Source organism: Megalobrama amblycephala, linkage group LG9 (genome assembly GCF_018812025.1).
Source record: "Megalobrama amblycephala isolate DHTTF-2021 linkage group LG9, ASM1881202v1, whole genome shotgun sequence".
In the NCBI taxonomy this organism is placed as follows: domain Eukaryota; kingdom Metazoa; phylum Chordata; class Actinopteri; order Cypriniformes; family Xenocyprididae; genus Megalobrama; species Megalobrama amblycephala.
In genome coordinates this window covers 30,594,801-30,616,198 of record NC_063052.1, presented here as the reverse complement: position 1 = coordinate 30,616,198, position 21,398 = coordinate 30,594,801, and the positions used below count along the sequence as shown (strand labels likewise).

The window sequence follows — 21,398 nt, the reverse complement described above, 5'->3', positions numbered from 1 at the left end:
GTGTCAATCGCCGGGCCGGTTCAGGGGGTGGAGTCTGCGCGGAGACAGATCCGGGTCAGTGAGGCGGGATTCTAATAAATATTCATTATATTTGACTTTATATTCAGTTTTTATATATTTAGATTCAGATATGTGTTTTTATGTCTCATATTTCAGCCCATAGTAAAAGAAAAGTCACAATGGACCAACTGTTATTTGCATTGTAACCTTATTTTTATGAAAACACATTTTTATATTTAATTACAATATAAATAATAATATATTAAAATATATAAAAAGATATTATAAATTATATAATACATTTATGTAATATTATAATCAGTGTTATTTTTGTATCAAAATGTTTTTAAAAAATGTTAAAATTTTGAATTAGATTTTATGTTTTTATATTTTTTATTTTAATTTTAGCTAAAGTTGAATCATTTTTATTTGTGTTTTTATTATTTTAGTATTTCAACAAACTAAATGAAAATGAGAAATGTTGCTTTGGTGTAAAAAAAAAAGTAAATAGTAAGTAAATGTAAGTGTTTTTTTTTTATATTTTATTTCAGTTCATTTTTATTTTATTTCAAGTAATGTTTGTAGTTAACAATAATAACCCTGATTATAATATTAATATATTAATATAACATATCAATATATTACAAAATATAAAAATAATTTAAAAATCGCAGTTGTAATATTTGTTATTCTACATTTAATTTTCATGCTGATTTAAAAATATTGCACTACAGTAATGAAAATCTAGTGAGAAACACCATTAAGTATAATGGAAATTAATAAGGCTGTCATTCTAATAAATTAATTATATTCAAATATGTGACTTTCAGTGTTCATATAATTAGATCCAAATATGTGTTTTACGGATGTATGTGCATGTGAATCTGGTGTGATTTGCATAAGTTTGTGACCTGCAGGACCTGCAGCCTCTGGTGCTGACCTTTGACCTCCCTGTGACCCTTGTGGGGGGTGTGGTGGCCGATACGGGGTCACCGGTGATCCAGCACGTGGCTCAGGCGTTTGGAGTGAGCGTGAGCTTCAGAACACAGCCCAAACTTTACTGCAGCACCTGCAGCGTGAGAGGAGTGCAAGGAAACACTGCTACCGTGAAGGTGACGCACGTGTTCAGATATGACACCACGTGATATGAAGTCAGAATTGCGTGTTGTAAAGTCAGATATAATATAAAGTCGCAATTCTGAAATTTTGCGTTCACTTGCAAAAGAACACAAAAGTTTCTTGGGGAAACGCAAAAGCATTAAAATATAATTTTTCCTTCCATCTAATTTTTTTTTCCATCACCATGTCCCTATAGGGGCTCCATATATATATATATATATATATTGGTATGACATTGGTATGGAAAGAATTTGAGATGGCAGAGAAAAAATATATTTCAAAGCTTTTGTGTTTCCCCAAGAAACTTTTGAAAAAAAAAAAAAAAAAAAAAAATGCAACAAAATAAACATCATATTTTGTGAAAAAGTGACGTGCTAGAGAAAAACATTGGAATCAAGACCCCAAAATTAGCAAGAAAAAAGTATTAGATTTCATTCAGCAAATATGTTGCAGGGCAGTGCAATTATTCCTTGACCTTTGACCTCTGCAGAAGGCGACCTGCGTCCTCATGGAGCTGCTGCTGGGCTCGGGTTTGACGGGAGTGATGGTGAGCACACAGCTGGACGTCACCTCACAGCAGCACCTGTTCCTGTTGGGTCAAAACGGAGCAAACTTTCTCACCGTGATGCATCAGACAAACACTCAGATCATCCTGCCCGACCTCAGCGCTCCGCAACACACACCCTCGCTCCTCATCCAGGGCACGGCCGACGGAGTGTGCCTCGCTCGACAGCAGCTGATGGTACAAAAAGTTTATTCAAGTGTGCTGTCAGTATACTGTCTACGAATTTACTTCAAATCTACTTAAAAGTACAGTTAAAGGTATATTTCAAGTATAAAAATTAATACCTAAATAGAAATATAGTAGTATACTTAAAGTGCAAAACTAATATATAAATAGTAAAATATAAGTATGATGTTAAGTTCACTTAAAGAAAACTTACAAGTATACTTGAAGTAAAAAACTACTAAACTAGTATTCTACCTAGAGTATACTTCAAAGTGTACTTTCATAAACTAAAAAATGTGCTACAAGTATTTGACTAGTAAACTATCAGTACCTATAAGTTCACTTGTAGTATCAGTGCTTCCCACAGGTTTGAAATATACTTGCGGTTGTAACCGGGTGAAAAATCATCCTATTATCCATAGCACAAAAATGGTCTACTACATGTGACAAACAAATAATGTATGATTTTTAACAGTATTTTTATTTACTGAAATTAATTTTAATTACATAGCATATTACATTTAATTACATACTAATATTATGCATTATTATGCCTTGTAAATTATGCAAAATTACAGCATTTAAATGGTTCTCCTTTTCCTTCGTTCTCCTTGCTGTCATATAGTGTCTCTCTCAGTGAATGGGGCACAGATTTTACTAGTAAAATTTATATAATAAATAATATATGTGTCAAATAATGTTCTTAGTCTTTTCTTCCTGTGGGGAAGACTACAATAATTTACTATAAATTAAATGGAAATCAAATTAAATACAATTTATTGTGTAACCAAAACACCAATAATGCCCAAAAGAAAAAGAAAAAACTTAGCGTGTGACTTTTAATTATAAACAAGCCCGAAATACACCGGGACTCTTATTTTGAAATGTCTGTAATATTGCAGGCTGATCCTTCAGATTCTTACAACCTTCTAAAACATTTTATATAAAGGTCATAAAGTTGACATTGTAATAATTCATCAACTTGAGTTCATTAGCAATCGCTTGGCATAAATCTGCGCTTTTCATTGATTGAGAATCACTTTGAAGCAGTCTGAACTTAGCACTGTTGCGTGAGCTTATAGAACGCGCAACAGCGCCCCCTTGTGACTTTGCAAAATGCAGCGCCCGTGGGAATGTCAGCGGGAGTAAACAGTTCTGACGCACACATAACGAGCAGGTACGAAACGACTAGTTAATCGATCGCGGATGGTTTCATTATCTTGGGCGGATATAAAAGTATAAGAGGATAAAAATAATAAAAGCAAAAATGTGTCTCCAAATATACTTTGGCGGCCGTTAATAAACCTGCGCGGCCCGCCCAAGTAAAGTCAATGTGTGGGAAGCACTGAGTATTGTTACAGTACAAATGAAAAACATATTTGTAAACTAGTTGTACTAAGTGTACTATTTCAATACTACTTAAGTATATTTTTAAGTATAGCCTACTTTATGTAGTAAGTACACTAATATCAATGTACTAGTAGTATACTTGTAAGTGTCCTACTTGTACATTGCTATTAGTATACTTACTACATAAAGTATAATTAAAAATATATTTGAACCATACTCAAGTATGTACTTAAAATGAACTTGAAGTATACTTATTTTTGTAAGGGTGTGTGTGCTGAGACAAGAAGCGAGATACAGTGTTATTTTAATAGCTTTAATGTACTATTTTTGTTTTTAGGAATATTTTGAATGTTTTTATTTGAGTATTTTTCAGTTTAATTGTAATTTTAGGTAAAGTTTTGCTGTTTTTGTCATTTTAGTTAGTTTTTTCAATGTCTATATAGATTACATTCATTTTTATTTCAGTTTTAGTGATTTTAATACTTCAATGTAAACTAAATGGCATATAGAAATGTTGCCTTTGCAATTAACTGAAATAAAATAAGTACTTTTTTTATATTTTATTTTATTTCAGTTACCTTTTTTTAATTTGATAAATGCATAATGTTCTTTTTTAGGGTTTGGGTCAGTCCGGTGTTGCTGGTGTAAACTAAAACCTAACATAAAAATATTTAAAAAACATTAATTGGCATAAAATAAACTTTAATTGAAATAAATACAAAATAACTTACAACATTTCTATTTTGTTTAGTTTAGTTTTAGTTGTTGTTGTACTAAAATGACACAAACTAAACCTGAAATAAAAAAAGAATAAAATCTAAATAGATATATTATTAAAGAAAGAAAAACATACAACAACAAAATTACTAAAATTAAATAAAAAAATAAGTACTATAATAGTATATTAATCATACTAAAATAACATTGGGTCAGTCTGTATTCAATATAATTAACTGGTAATTTCTCCCAAAGTGCTGCTTTCACATTCATTTTTCAATTTTATTAAACTTTAAACAACAGTAGACCCAACAAAATCATTAACTGCAACATCTACATATACGCAAGTGTGAAAATGTGTATAACATTCATTCATTATACTGTGGCCTCAGATAACATGTATGTCACAGTTAAAATGTCTGAATGTCACTGCATTAGGAGATATCAGAGAAAGTGTCATGTAATGTGAAACTAGATGCTGTTCTGACAGGATTAGCAGCATAATGGATTAACAGCGTACACGGCATGGATGATATAATAAACAACAACATATTTATAAGATTCTGTCAATGTGTGTGTCTCCTCTGGGCCGTCTTGTTCGTGTCTGACTGTGTCTGTTCTCATGCAGGACTGTCTGCCTGTCTGTCTGATGTTCGATTTGAAGGACGAGGGAGATTCTGACCCTCGGAAACTCGCTCAGATGATGCAGAGTCTGGGCGTTTTCATCAGCGTCAAACCGAAGGTCAAGCAGACAGCGAAGGTACTACAGCACAATGCACCTGTCACAAAAAGGGATGCATATAAATGTGAAATTCATATACTTCTACTACAGACTAAAATTATGGGTACATATTTTAAGGTCTTGACACTGCAGGTATTATCAGGGGCATTCACACCATTAGATCACTAAATTAGTTATCATAAAGGTGCCGTAGAACGTGTTTTCACAAGATGTAATATAAGTCTAAGGTGTCCCCTTAATGTGTCTGTGAAGTTTCAGCTCAAAATACCCCATAGATTTTTTTTAATTCATTTTTTTAACTGCCTATTTTGGGGCATCATTAAATATGCGCCGATTCAGCGTGCGGCCCCTTTAAATTCTCGTGCTCCCCGCCCCCGAGCTCTTGACTGCCTTAAACAGCATAAACAAAGTTCACACAGCTAATATAACCCTCAAAATGGATCTTTACAAAGTGTTTGTCATGCAGCATGTCTAATCGCGTAAGTATAGTATTTATTTGGATGTTTACATTTGATTTTGAATGAGTTTGATAGTGCTCCGTGGCTAACGGCTAATGCTACACTGTTGGAGAGATTTATAAAGAATGAATTTGTGTTTATGAATTATACAGACTGCAAGTGTTTAAAAAATGAAAATAACGACAGTCTTGTCTCTGTGAATACAGTAAGAAACAATGGTAACTTTAACCACATTTAACAGTACATTAGCAACATGCTAACGAAACATTTAGAAAGACAATTTACAAATATCTCTAAAAATATCATGTTATCATGGATCACGTCAGTTATTATTGCTCCATCTGCCATTTTTCTCTATTGTTCTTGCTTGCTTACCTAGTCTGATGATTCAGCTGTGCACAGATCCAGACGTTAATACTGGCTGCCCTTGTCTAATGCCTTGAACATGAGCTGGCATATGCAAATATTGGGGGCGTACATATTAATGATCCCGACTGTTACGTAACAGTCGGTGTTATGTTGAGATTCGCCTGTTCTTCGGAGGTCTTTTACACAAATGAGATTTATATAAGAAGGAGGAAACAATGGAGTTTGAGACTCACTGTATGTCATTTCCATGTACTGAACTCTTGTTATTTAACTATGCCAAGGTAAATTCAATTTTTAATTCTAGGGAACCTTTAAAATGTATCATAATTGGACTTTTAGGTTCAAAGGGAATCATCACACTGCTCCTGTTTCCATAGAGCAGGGGGTTGTGGGTAATATAAGACCAAAAGCCATTCATACCTCAAAATCAGAAATACTACACCATTCAGGCACAGATGGCATATTGTTTACTATGATTTAAGATGCATTAAATAATGTTTCAACATTTTTTTCCCCAGTGTTCAAACAACAACTAACATTGTTTCAATCACATTTCAGCTGGTTTTTATTTTTGCTCATCAATATATGTATAACTGTTTAAAGTGTCTGTGTCCAGTCAGTGGTTGTGAAAGGTTTGGAGAGGAACATCATTAACCTATATGAGGCCAGACGTCTGCTGCTCGGGCTGGACTCCAGTGAGGTCTCTGTGATGACCAAGAATTTGTCTGACGTCTCTGTGACGACCAAGACGCCTGTGGACCCTCTGGTGGCCAATAATGGAATCACAAGCTACTGGCTCAATTTGTTAATGCAACAACTGTGCCTCACTGAGACAGGTGTGTGTGTGTATGCGTATGTGTGTTGTGTATGTGTCAGTGGTTCATGAGTGCTATCATCCTCTTTAACTTCACTGATGCTTGATTGTTATGCTAAATAAATAATAGATAATAGTTTGTCATTCTTTAGGTGCTCTGCCCTCTCCAGACGCTGTGATTGGCTGTCTCTCTGGAAAGCCCCGCCCCACACCACCACCTGGATTGGCTGTTTCCTCAGAGGATGGCCGGATTGGACTTAAAGGAGTGGAGTCTAAATTAGAGAAGGTTTCAACGATCAGTTACCACCTTTACTAGTTACAAGTGTATTGCATATATATATAGTCAAACCAAAATTTACTCAGACACCTTGAACATTTCATTCATTAATACAGTTTATTCACTATAGTTTAAAATGGTAATAAAATATGAAAAGATCTCAGAGTTTAACTGTGACAGAAAAAATTAATCTTAATTATGTCAGATAACACTTTAGCAAAACATGGTCAGGTCAAAGTGTCTGAATAATTTTTGGTTCCAAATTTTTATCAATTTTACTGGTAGTCCACTGAATGAATAATTTTTGGGTATAATATGTCACAGTTTACTTTATTTTGCTATCCTCACTTACATAAATGAACTGTAGTGTCCTGCACCCACTAGTAAAAATATATAAAAAATCTATATATATATATATATATATATATATACTGGTCATATTTCACCCCATAATATTTTGCCCATAGAAAATGAAGCCTATTTTATTTAATGATAATTGAGCATATTTTTCATTTTTAAATAATATAATAATTACAATTTGTTATATAAAAATATATTCAACTATACACAAACATTATAATACAATATTTATTAATATAATATAATTATGTAAATGTATATATAATATTTAAATTAATTAAAATATTTATTATTTAAAAATAATATATTAAATATATTGTACTACATTAATGAACATCTAATGAGAATTACCATTATGAATCATGGGAATTAAAAAAAAAATCTATAAAACTCTTATTTACAGGTGCATTATGATCATGAGAATTTAAGTGGAAAATGTGCTTAACTTTTATGAAAATAATATCATAATACAAAAAAATTGCCGCAAAATAGGTGGCATAAATAAGGTTATTTTCCAATTTTAATGCAGTTTTGTGTAAAAAATGTCTTAACTTTTGGCAGTCCAATCAAATAATGACTTAATAATGTTAGAAATGATGGATATTAATAACATTTCCAGTTCATTTGTCACTTTGGAAATGGACGGTCACGTTGAAAGCATTGCATTGTGGGATGCAGTGTCCCAAACAACATGCTCTAGTTGTATATTTCACAATATTTGTCAAAAGTCGCAGGCCATCCAGGTGTTTCATGCATAGAGCAAATCAAGAGATTTGGATCAAAGATCATATTGATTGATCAATTGATTTCATGATCCATGCTACTTATACTTCTTCAATTAAAATGTGTGTTTAATAATATAATGCTAAAACAAATTAGATTTAATGACAGTAAACATGTTTATGAGTAAACAAAACCAAAAACTTGTATTAATGCCATTGTATCAGATTCCAGAGAATGACGATCAGCAGACACAAGCAGAGATGGAGAACTGTGGCACGCTGCATGCAGAGGTGACAGAGGTTAGAGAGGTCGTTGCCAAGCCAACTGTCTCATCAAGAAGAGGCAGCCAATCAGAGGCCTCCAGGGAGCCAAACCAGCCACTCACGTCTGAGAGGTAAAACCCTCCGTCCTCATGCTGAGACACCTGGACAGACCCACCGTCAGAAGATGCTCTGGATTACCGTCTAGAATATATAAGATGAATAAAACTGTGTGTGTGTTTCAGGTCAGTGAGAGTGGAGGTGGATGGTGTTTATTTGAACAGAGACAGACGCTGTAGTCTGAGAATATTCCCCTCTGCCGACCCTCATAATGAGGTACATCACTTTCACATTTTTAGAATGAAAATAAAACGGCACCTATTAATCAAAATAGGATGTTTTGTCAGATTTAGCAATTATAGTTCACAACTATAAAATCATTTGTCTTACCGGTCGATTAAAACAATCTTTGTTTACTGTTTGTTTAACAGGATCATGAATATGAGAGAAAGAAGCTTCTGGCAAATCAAGGTTTGTTTGTTTTATTCAGGACATGAAACAGTAGATCTAAAAGACATTATATTATATTATATTATATTATCATCATTACTACTAGTAATATTTTTTGTTTTATTATTATTATTATTATTTTAAAATTAAAATGATTATTTAGATCCATTCTGTAAATACTGTATGTATGTGTCTTAATAATTCACCACATCGTTAAAAAGTATAAAATATAATACATTTTTTCATAGAAAATGAAGCCTATTTTAGTTCTGTTAAATTATCATAAAACAATGGCACAATGCAAAAAAAGCATTTTAAATAATATAATAATTATAATTGATGTCATGTAAAATACATAAAATTGAATACAAATATTATTGTAATATAATGTTAATAAAAATTCACATTAGTATGAATTTGTTTTTGTAAAGTATTTATACATCATCTGTGTATTTCTTAGGCTGCTTTTGATTTTTTTTGATTTTCTATTATTATTATTATTTTTAATTATTATTCAGAACTTGAAACAGTGCTAAAAGATGTTTGAAACTTTATATTATATTAAGACGTTTGAAATATATTATATTATATTATATTATATTATATTATATTATATTATATTATATTATTATTTCAAAATTGTAATGATTATTTAGTGCCGGTAAATTCAAACTAATGTTGCTGATGTACATGATGCAAATGAAGCGACTGTTGTTTCTGAGGTTTTTGTGTTTTAGATAAGGATTTCAGATTCATACACTCTCATATTTACTCCAAAGTTCTTACCGACAAAGTTCAGATCGACACACTATAGATTAATTTTCTGCATAATATTCAGTCTCACATCAAAGTATAATCTTTGTGTGATCAAATGTGACGATTAAAAGTCAAGTGATTTAAGTTCAGATTGTTATTCTGGGCCGTGACTGAAAAGACTTGTGTCTGTGTGCGACGGGCCGCCGCAGGCTCCATCTATTTGGCATTCATCATGCTGTATAAACCTCAAAATGGATTAAAGAGCTTGAGTGTGCCAGAGAGGTGATATAGGGGAGCCATTTAAGCGTTGCGCAGTGCCAGAGAGGGTGATAGAGGGGACCCATTTCAGAGTAACACGCTGCCAGATTTATAATGGACTGTAGCCACTCCACCCACAGAATATGCAGACAGATGAACAGTCACACACTTACACACACACACACACACACACACACATGCACATGCACATTCACATAAACACAAAAACACATGGAGCGAGCTGTCATGAAATCATTCTGGCTAGGTGACATGAGGTGTGCCGTGTGTTAAACTATATTAATCCGTTCTGCAGCTCTTTCAGGAGCTCGTGTTAATTGACGGAAGAGGAATATTTGTATTTTAATTGTTCTAAAATTTAAAATGAACAATTTTGAAACAATTTTCACTCAGAAATTGCTAGTGAATTTGACTATTACATAGAAATGGCAAGTAACACATTGAATTAAATGTGAAATTTTGAAGTAGAATGACTGAAATAGTATTTTCTTGTAAAACATACTCCAATAATCTTGTTTTATTTAAAAAAGTTTTTTGGTTACACTTTATTTTAATGTGACGTACATTGACGTTACATTGTACTTACTCAAATAAATACTGAGTAATATTAATTATCTACATGTACTTACTATAGAGTTACGGTTAGGTTAAGGGTTAGTTACTTGTAATTATACATAATTTACTGTTATTACTATAGTAAATACATGTAGTAACGTGTAACTATGTCACCTTAAAATAAAGTGTTACCTATATATTTTATTTTTACAGTGTAGTAGGCAAAAATGTGATTTAAAAAGATCATTCATAATTATTTAACAGAAACATTTTAGCTTTGAAATCTTGATTACATTAATGCATTTGGCAGATGCTTTTAACCAAACACACTTACATTGCATTCAAGGTGTATTAATTTGATCAGTGATTAAAAATAATAATCCATGAACATGTTATGTTATCTACCCACAGGCACACAAAACACACTTAAAGGATTAGTTCACTTTTAAATACACTTTTCCTGATAAATTTACTCACCCCCATGTCATCCAAGATGTTCATGTCTTTCTTTCGTCAGTCGAAAAGAAATGAAGGTTTTTGAGGATAACATTCCAGGATTATTCTCCTTACAGTGGATTTCAATGGCTACCAACAGATTGAAGGTCAAAATTACAGTTTCAGTGCAGCTTCAAGGGCTTTAAACGATACCAGATGAGTAATAAGGGTCTTATCTAGCGAATCGATCGGTCATTTTCGAAAAAAATAAAACCGTTTATGCTTTATAAACAAAATATCACCTTGAACGTACTTTCCGCTTCCGCATTCTTCATAACGCTTACGCTGAATGTCCTACGCCTTCCCTATTCAAGTTACGGAACGAACACGGCGCCAGTTTCGTTTTTTTCCGTAACTTGAATTTATTTTTATTTATTTTTTTCGAAAATGACCGATCGATTCGCTAGATAAGACCCTTATTACTCATCTGGTAACGTTTAAAGCCCTTGAAGCTGCACTGAAACTGTAATTTCTTTTCGACTGACGAAAGAAAGACATGAACATCTTGGATGACATGGGGGTGAGTAAATTTATCAGGAAAAGTGTATTTAAAAGTGGACTAATCCTTAAAATATTTATCCATATTTCTTTCTTATTTGAGTGGGTTTGATGTATGATTATGTAAAAAAAAAGAAAGAAAAAGAAATCTAAATATAAATGCTTTGAGAAGCAGAGTAATTGAGACTTGTCAAAGACTATAAATGTGTGGTTAATTGATTTGGTCTTAAAGGATTAGTTCACTTTCAAATTAAAATTTCCTGATAATTTACTCACCCCATGTCATCCAAGATGTTTATGTCTATCTTTATTCGGTCGAAAAGAAATTAACGTTTTTGAGATAAACATTCCAGGATTTTTCTCCATATAGTGGACTTCACTGGGATTCAATGGGTTGAAGGTCCAAATGTCAGTTTCAGTGCAGCTTCAAAGAGCTCTACATGATCCCAGCCGAGGAATAAGGTTCTTATCTAGCGAAACGATCGGTAATTAAAAAAAAAAAAAAAAAAAAAAATTATATACTTTTTAACCACAAATGCTTGTCTTGCACTGCTCTGCCATGCGCCACGCATTACGTAGAAAGGTCACACGTGACGTAGGCGAAAGTACCGTGGTAGGGCAAAAAACGTCCAATATCATTGTTTTACTTTTTTTTTTGTAAAGGGCGCTTTGCTTAATCTTTGCATGTTCGCTTTGTAGACACTGGATCGGTACTTACGCCTACGTCACGTGTGACCTTCCCAACGTGATTACGTCATGCGTGCAGATCACAGAGCAGTGCAAGATGAGCATTTGTGATTAAAATGTATATCATTTTTTTTTTTTTTTTTTTTTTAGAAAATAACGATTGTTTCGCTAGATAAGACCCTTATTCCTCGTCTGGGATCATGTAGAGCTCTTTGAAGCTGCGTTAAAACTGCAATTTTGACCTTCAATCCGTTGAACCCCAGTGAAGTCCACTATATGGAGAAAAATCCTGGAATGTTTTCCTCAAAAACCTTAATTTCTTTTCGATTGAAGAAAGAAAGACATGAACATCTTGGATGACATGGGGGTGAGTAAATTATCAGGAAATTTTCATCCAGAAGTGAACTAATCCTTTAAAGTGTTAGTTCACCCAAAAATTAAAATTCTGTCATTCATTACTCACCCTCATGCCATTCCACACCCGTAAGACCTTCGTTAATCTTTGGAATGCAAATTAAGATATTTTAGTTGAAATCCGATGGCTCAGTGAGGCCTGCATAGGGAGCAATGACATTTCCTCTATCAAGATACATTAATGTACTAAAAACATATTTAAATCAGTTCATGTGAGTACAGTGGTTCAATATTAATATTATAAAGCGACGAGAATATTTTTGGTGCGCCAAAAAAACAACATAACTTATATAGTGATGGCTGATTTCAAAACACTGCTTCAGGAAGCTTCAGAGCGTTATGAATCAGCGTGTCGAATCAGCGGTTCAGAGCACCAAAGTCATGTGATTTCAGCAGTTTGGTGGTTTGACACGCGATCCGAATCATGATTCGACACAGAAGACTCATAACGCACCGAAGCTTCCTGAAGCAGTGTTTTGAAATCGGCCATCACTAAATAAGTCATTATTTTGTTTTTTTGGTGCACCAAAAATATTCTCATCTATTTATAATATTAATATTGAACCACTGAACTCACATGAACCGATTTAAATATGTTTTTAGTACCTTTATGGATCTTGAGAGAGGAAATGTCATTGATGGCTTTGCAGGCCTCTCTGAGCCATGGGGTTTCAACAAAAATATCTTGATTTGTGTTCCGAAGATTAACGAAGGTCTGACGGGTGTGGAACGGCATGAGGGTGAGTAATAAATTACATTATTTTCATTTTTGGGTGAACTAACCCTTTAAATTAGAATGTGGTGCTCTTGTTTCAGGAATCGCAACACAAATCCTACTAATTTCAAGAATGTGCATGTGTTTTTTAATCTTTAATCTCACTCCCTGTGTGCTTCAGAAACAGATACAGTGACTTTTAAATAAACTCTTATTCAAACTATTTCATTCACACAGAGAGAGAGAGAGAGATGTAGAAAGGTAGCAGCACATTCTTCTGCATGACTGCTTTTGATTAAGTTGTTTAATTAGGTGGCAGGTGTTTAATAATTCAGGGGGACTCACACACACACACACACAGTTAAAAGCGACACTGCACACACAGTTTAATTAGAGCTGCTGTTGTATGCCAGTGTAAATCTGGACCCGGTTCTGAGCGTATAATGTTTCCAGGCGTGCAGGCGGCTTTTTGTGTGTTCAATAATGCCTGTTATTTAATCTGTGAAATGTGTGTGTGAATGTGTGTCTCAGCCATGCAGCAGAAGCCCGTGGTGACTGAGGTTCGGACCCCCACAGATACCTGGAGCGGCTTAGGCTTCTCTAAATCGATGCCCACCGACGCTGTGCGCGAGCTGAGAGCTGTGAGCCGACGCTGCTACAGACCCTACAACAACCAGCAGCAGGTGCACACACATCTAACTTTCCAAAAGAGGACGTACAGTAGACTTCTGCTTTTATACAAAGCTAATTTGGCTTTTCAAAACCTTTAACGCTGAGTATCAGAATTCAGCATGTGTGTCAAATTGTGAGTTTTGCACCAGCAAACTCTGCTCACATTTTCATCATGAAAAGTTATTTTGACAAAGGATATTATTATCCTGGTTTATGGTTATGGTTATATGGTTTATTCTTTGATTTTTGAACATTTATAATTTCTATTTCAAATAAATGCTGTTCTTTTGAACTTCATTCACTAAATAATCCTAAAAAATAAAATATATCACAGTTTCCATGAACTTGTTAAGCAGCACAACTATTTTCAACATTGACGATAATCAGAATTTCTGAAGGATCATGTGACACTAAAGACTGGAGTAATGATGCTGAAAATTCAGCTTTGCATCACAGGAATAAATTACATTTTAAAATATATTCAGATAGAAATCAGTTATTTTGTATTCTAATAATATTTCAGAATACTTCTATTTTTCATCAGATAAATGCAGCCTTTGTGAGCATACAGTAAGAGACTTCTTTCAAAAACATTAACAAATCTTACCAAACCCAAACTTTTGAACAGGAATCTTAGGGTATGTTTACACAACAACGATGTACTAAAAACTGAAAAGTTATTTTTCCTTTATGTTTTTCGCGTACAGGTGACAATGTTGTCAAAACGACCCCCATTCACACCAATCCACAAAACGACTAAAATCGCTGTATTTTTGTAATTTACATGGTGACGATAACGGTATAGTTTTCAAAATTTTTTTGTTTGAAGGCCCCCAAAATGCCTTTGTCGTGTAAACGAATGGCCAAAACGCATTATTTTTTTTAACATTTTTAGTTGAAAATTTTGTCGTGTAAACGGCCGTGTTGTCTTAGCAATAATAATTCACCAGTTACATTTACATGAGCAAATGCAAGTTTCCTGAGTGTAAAGGCCCGTTCACACCAAGAACGATAATTATAAAGTTAACGATAAAGATATAGTTTAAAAAAAATTCTAAATATAAAAGAATTGCAGAGTCCACATCACAACTACAATGAGAAGAGAAATTATATCACTGAAATCACTTTCAGAATGAATTTTCCAGCTGATCAGCCAATCAGAATCTTTCCAACTTTAAAGAGCTCTATAAAGCGGCGGATGACAAAACTGCGGTGTAGATGCTAATATTGTTCTTGTTATAGTTATATTTATAGTTATCATTCTTGGGGCCTTAAACATTAAAGATTAAACGCAGATGTGTGTACTGGTTTGACCTACATTATGAGGACCCAAAGTCCTTATATTGTAGTGTGACAAATCGCTAAATAAACAAACATATTATATATATTTGGTAACACTTTATTTTAGCGTCTTTTAACTAGTTACTCATTAGCATGCATATTACTAGAATATTGGCTGTTTATTAGTACATATTAAGCACATATTAATGCCTTATTCTGCATGACCTTATTCTACATTCTTAATCCTACCCAATACCTAAACTTAACAACTAATTTACTAATTATTAATAAGAAGTAAATTAGGAGATTATTGAGGGGAAAGTCGTAGTTAATAGTGAATTTGTGTTCCCTATACTAAACTGTTACCATATATTTTTATTAAAAATGTAAAAATGCGGAAAGTTTTCTGTGATGGGTTGGTTTAGGGTTAGGGGCTGGAAATGAGCTCTGTATAAAAACCATTAAGCCTATGGAATGTCCTCATAATGATAGGTTTACCAACATGGACTCTCTGTGTGTGTGTGTGTGTGTGTGTGTGTGTGTGTGTGTTATGAACAAGAGACCTCAACATTACACACCTGTGTGAGGAAACTTGTGTGAGTTTATAAAAAGAGTACTTTTTAATGTGTTTAATATACAGTATACACACACACACACACACACACATATATATGCACCTGCCATTCAAAGCAGTGTAATTATGGAGAACAGTCTCTAAATCACAGAAGTGTATGAGCACACAGTGAGCAGCACATCGCCGTTCCTTTCACTTCCACCCTCATTTCCTCTCCGCTGGGATAATGAGACTCTCTCAATTAAAGATCTCAATGGAAGTGGTTTAGCGCTGCAACGCAGCACTGATTGAATCTGTTTCTGATTGTTACTGCTGTTTGAATCACATTATTTCTGAGAATAAGTGAAACCCCGTGAAGGATTCAAATTGAAAAGATATTGAAATCTGTTTGTGTTTGGCTCTATTGTGCTTCATCCTTAAAGGGTAGTTCAATCAAAAATGAAACTTTACCATCAACTGCTCATGTTATTTCAAACATTCTTTCTTCTGTGGAACACAAAAGAAGATGTTTTGCTTAATGTTCATGCTGCTCTTTTTTTATATAATGAAAGCAGACAGTGATCAGGAGCTTGGAATGGAATAATTCAGATTTACTTTAATGAATTTGTCTGTCTGGTTGTAGTCGTGGAGTTCACAGTGTGGAAAGGAACGCGTTTGGAACGGCTCCGACTCAGAGAACTGGAGAGAAAGACGTGGATCTCTGTCTTCATCACCACCTTCATTATCATCATCATCATCATCCTTTCCTGCCTACAGTTTGTCATCAGCCCGAACATGTATGTGTGCTGCTAAACTCATCGCTCTGCTCCCTAATTGAAGAGGGTGTGACATATCTTGTTTAATTAACAGTAACTATTAAATTAGTTTAGCTGCTCATTACAGAATTAAATTCTGCCAGCAGCTTTATTTCAAGGTGAAACAATCATTTACGCTTGTAGAGATGATCGAGATCCAGGACCTACTGGGAAATTAAAATATCACACCAGATTTATTTATGAGCTTTTCCTTTCTGACCTTTGACCTGCAGCAGAGGGCTACCTGACCACCTCTGAGGGCGGGGCTACAGTGTCCAGACATTTGATTGGCAGCTCTCCCAGTTCCGCCCACACAGATGATCTTATAGAGTTACTGGCACAGCTGGGTCTGGAGAAATACATTGATATTTTCCAACAACAAGAGGTAAATGCACAACCCACACACACGTCCCAGACGGCACACCCACAGACCGCCCACACACCGCTATTGTCTGATGCATATTGCACACAAACCTGGCAAGATCTGACAGGCTCTAACCTGGAGGAATCAGGGTGCACAGGATTATTTTAGTCTACCTGGAAACTAAGTCATGTCTGAAAGTTTAAGGTCAATCTATTCACTGGATTTGCCAAAGTTGGCCAGGCTATTTGCATCAGATCTTTAAAACACGATTTCCATGAGTAGAACAGTATACTCTGCTTTGTTTTTGGTTTGTGAAACAATACATGTTTGCTGATTGAAATCAAACAATGTTTTCCTACTCAGTGTCTTTGTCTTGTTGTTAAATAAAATATCTAAACATTTTTAAGTCAATATACATTGACCTCAGATGCAAAATCTTGTTTTCTGATAAATTTATGAAAACAAGAACTATATTTTCTGATGCAAAATTTTCAACATCAGATTAAATACCAGCCAGTGGGATCAGACAAAATAAACTTAATTAAAAGGGAAAATCGGTTTTATTTTTCTTACACCACTGGTTGTTATTTGTTCTTGTTTTAAGTAGACAGCAAATTTGCCAGTGTAAAGTTAACACTGCTCAGTGTTTATACGAGTCCACACTCAGAGTGTTAAAGTAACACTGAAGAAGTGTTGCAGTTAATTAGGTAATTAAGTGATTAATTGAGGGATGATTGTTCGATTATTGAAGACACCTGATGATAACAAGCAGAGAAACACAGAACAGAAATTACAACTGACGTCCTGTCACAACACTAGATGAAATCAACTGAAGATAAAAGAAGACATTAAATCTCAAGATATAATTAAAGCCGCAAGCAGCGATGAAAGGTCCCTCGCACCCGGGGTCACCGCCACCCGGTGGCCCTAGGAAAACAGTGAATAGTGGGTGACATGCATGTAAGCGAGTAAATACAATTCAAAGTGCCACATGTCCTGCTGCCAACAGGTGGCGCTTTGACTATAACTGATTATTGTCATTTTGTCTTCAGGCCAGGACTATTGTCAAACGTGAAGTTTGGGGCAGATCGGACATTGTATGCTGTTTCGTGGTGTTAATCGCATACTTAAGCACTTAGCCAAGTGTTGCATGATTTAACGTGTTTCTAGTATGTTTGGTACTTCATGGCATATATAAATGTGTTTCGGGGAGTGAATTATGGTGTAAAGCATGCCATTTCCTGTTGCCAGCAGGTGGCGCTATGACTAACTGAATATTGGCATATAGATATGTTCAGGCCAGGACTCTAATAAAACATGTGAAGTTTGGGCCAGATCGGACATTGTATGTCTGAGTTACAACAGCTTCCTCTTTAATGGCGAAACATCAGACTTTGTCATGCCGCCACGGACACGCCCTTCAGCGAAAACTCAAGATCTTCGCAATTTAACGTCACAAAGGCCTTTAGATTAGACTGACCAAATATGATGTTTATCTGATAAAATCTCTAGGTGGAGTTTGTTAAAGTACAATGTGTGGAAATGGCAAAAACTACAAAAATTTTGCAGAGAAAATTCAAAATATCTCACTTCCTGTTGGGTTTTCAGATTTTGCACCCAGGGACTTTTTGTAGGGATTGGGCTGTTACATGTGTGTACCGAATTTCATACCTGTATGTGAAACCTAGCAAGAAGGGTGCTTAATTGAAATTTTGTAGTTGCCGCTATCGAGCCATTTTGCCACACCTAATTCTGAAAACCATATCAGATGTACATTTTCACCACTTCTGATGCGTGTGCAAAGTTTCATGAGATTTTGAGCATGTTTAGGCCCTCAAAAATTGGATTCATTTCGGAGAAGAAGAATATTTGTCTGAGCAATTACAATAGGGTCCTCACACCATCGGTGCCCGGGCCCTAATTAAACATCTCCACAAACAGCATTACCAGCTCCACTTATTATTAACCAGCCTGACTTTATTTCTGTCAGACATCTACTGAAGTTGCTATTAATAATAGTTTGGTTTGAACTCACCGTTACGGTGACCAGTGTTTGCTTTAGTTGGGCTCCTGACACTGGACATTTATCTTTGTAATGGTGTGTTTATCGAAACATATAATTTGTTGGGAAAGAAGCCATAAACAAATATGATCAGGTGATATTTTTATCATCATAAAGTAGTTTAAAAAAATACATTACTGATGAAGTGGTTACTTAATATTGTTTTATTTTTCACTGTCAATACAGGTTTGCTTGAGATCAAACATTCTGAATTTTGAATTTTTAAATACATTGTAGACAAAAAGTGTTTAGACACACATAAACATCAAGAATCAGCATCTGAATCTCAACAATGGTGACATGTTTCATGCTGTAATGCATGCTGGGAGCCACCATATGGCTCCCATCATGCATTGCGACATGAAGTATGTCACCATTGTTGAGATTCAGATGCTGATTCTTGATGTCTCTGTGAGATGGTTGCTGTTCCAACTTTTTTTTAAATTTTTGTACCAATTTTGCTACAGTATTCTGACTGTTAATAAAAGCTTTGCTGATCTTCTAGCCTTCACCTTTCTGATGTAAAGAAATTATTTTCTTTCTCAGGTCTTGTGACATTTCTATTCCATGTGGTGCCATTGCTGACAGCATGAAATGGGAAGGGGTTTTAACACCCTTTTATAGTCAGCTCTCTGCTGGACTCCTGTGTAATGAATAATTAGACTCACCTGTGGTTGAATTCTTGTTAATTAGACATTTGTAGTCTAAAATGTTGCTTTGCTCCAGAGACTTTCAGTGGGGTGTACTCATTTTTGCTTCCCCTTAATTTGAGTAAAACTGAAAATTAAATAAATTGAAGTTATACTATTAACCTTACTTTCATGTCATACGTTAAACAGATGTTATATAAAACTTAGTCTTGTCAACATTTTGGAAATTGTTTTTGTGTTCATTGAGATATTGTTTAAAATGTTACTTTTCAAAGGGGGTGTACTCATTTATGCTGAGCACTGTAACTTCTTCGATTCTCTTGAGTCTCCATCAGTGTCGACTCCGGTTTGAACAATGTAAGGTTGAACACCACTATTGACAATAGTCTTTTTGGCTGCGTGAGATTCTCCAGCTTTGTTGTTGTTGAGCAACCAAAGTACGAACTGTTAATGCTCCACCCTCTTCTGGAAAGTTGGCAGCAGCTCATTTGCATTTAAAGGGACACACACAAAAACGGTGTGTTTTTGCTCACACTCAAATAGGGGCAAATTTGACAAGCTATAATAAATGATCTGTGGGGTATTTTGAGCTGAAACTTCACAGACACATTCTGGGGACACCAGAGACTCATATTACATCTTATGAAAAGGGGCATAATAGGTCCCCTTTCCAACTCATTTAAGACTTAATATACCTTAAGTAATTTTTCTCCTCAAGTAAATGTATCTTGATTTAAGAACGTTTAGATATTTATACTCTAAAACAAATAAAAAATGCTGAGTAAAAAAAATAATATTTTGAGTGTATTACATTTGATAAATTAAGATATGTGTAGTTATTTGAGTCTTTTTATATTTTCTACTACACCAGTCTGTATGTATGGTATCATCTATTTTCATAAAGTCATAAAGTCAAATGTCTAACTACGTGAGACAACACACACACAATTACACCTAAAGACACATGTGCACAAATACACACACATAAATGTTGTTTTCTCATCTGTCAGATCGATTATCAGACGTTCCTGACGCTCTCAGACGAGGATTTGAAGGAAGTGGGCGTGAACACGTTTGGAGCGCGGCGGAAGATGATTCTCGCCATTACGGGTCACTTTTATTAATTAAACTAATGTAGATCTCATTAAGGGAAACATTCTGTTGGCTAGTCTGACTAAGAAATCATCATGGTGGATAAATCTAAACATTTGAAGGATTTTCATGTGAAGCTTCTTTACCTCATTTTTCCCTCATTAGATTTAAGTAAAAAGAGGAAATTTCCAGAACCGCCCACTGTGAAGTCTGGATACCTGGAAGGCGGAGCAAGCGGACGTCTTCCACGAATCATGGACGAAGACGTAGCTGCCAAGAGTAACCGCTGGTGACGGCATGATGTGAACGCAAAAGACTATAGCATTTCCTATAATGCACCTGGGGCCGGTTTGTGCTTTTTGTCATGTGGCCCCCTTAGGGACCAATCAAAGTATGACATGATAGATGATTTCCATATAAGACAGAGAGGACAGATGTGCTGTGACTCTCAGAGGAAACATGCGGAGAAGTGTGACCTTCAGAATGAACCGACTGCCCGTCCAACACCAATACTTAGTATGCAAGTCTGTCTCTCTGACTCTGTCTACCTCCATTTCTCTTTCTACTGCTGTTCTATGCAAAACTTTATTTCCTTTGTGTATTGTTCAAATATAAGAATGCTTTCAGACAATGTTTAAATTTGGATCTTCCATTAAATGAGATGCAAAAACACAATTTCCTTTATTCGTTTCAGAGCTATGGTGCATTGCTCATTACATACACTGAAAACAATTCAGTGTAGAAACAGTTTTCACTCAGAAATTGCTAGTAAATTTCACAAACAATCACAAAGAAATGGCAAGTACCACACTGAATTAAACTTGAATTAAAGTAGAAAAACTGACTGTTTATTATAAAGTTTATTTTAGTGTATGGTTTAAGTCCACTGTCCCATCTATTAAAGACAAAAATCAATCAGTAATAAAAAAGAAAAGTGATATTGGATTGCTGTAAGTATGCAGTGATCAAAGGATATGTATTTAATTTGGCCCTAAAGAATAAGTAATAAAGTAGTTATTGTTATTCAATTTAAATCATTGGTGGCACAAAACCTTTAGCCAATAGAGGGCGTCCTGTCACTGTC

General features: G+C 34.7%; 1 protein-coding gene across 4 annotated transcripts in view; it reads left to right on the top strand.

The window, feature by feature from the left end:
* The window catches only part of bicc2 (bicaudal C homolog 2), a 31,643-nt gene extending 10,654 nt beyond the window's left edge, over positions 1-20,989 (top strand). For 2 of the 4 annotated variants that reach the window (XM_048202735.1, XM_048202738.1), the window contains 14 exons: positions 1-54; positions 918-1,112; positions 1,610-1,861; positions 4,545-4,676; positions 6,102-6,321; positions 6,437-6,585; positions 7,884-8,053; positions 8,165-8,255; positions 8,411-8,450; positions 13,357-13,508; positions 15,975-16,128; positions 16,380-16,531; positions 20,233-20,332; positions 20,480-20,989. In XM_048202735.1, the coding sequence (XP_048058692.1) occupies positions 1-54; positions 918-1,112; positions 1,610-1,861; positions 4,545-4,676; positions 6,102-6,321; positions 6,437-6,585; positions 7,884-8,053; positions 8,165-8,255; positions 8,411-8,450; positions 13,357-13,508; positions 15,975-16,128; positions 16,380-16,531; positions 20,233-20,332; positions 20,480-20,607 (1,989 nt within the window). In that variant the 3' untranslated portion in view covers positions 20,608-20,989. The remainder of the gene's footprint in view (positions 55-917; positions 1,113-1,609; positions 1,862-4,544; positions 4,677-6,101; positions 6,322-6,436; positions 6,586-7,883; positions 8,054-8,164; positions 8,256-8,410; positions 8,451-13,356; positions 13,509-15,974; positions 16,129-16,379; positions 16,532-20,232; positions 20,333-20,479) is intronic. The other 2 variants (XM_048202737.1, XM_048202736.1) reach the window with 2 other exon arrangements.
* Positions 20,990-21,398: the final 409 nt, after the last annotated feature.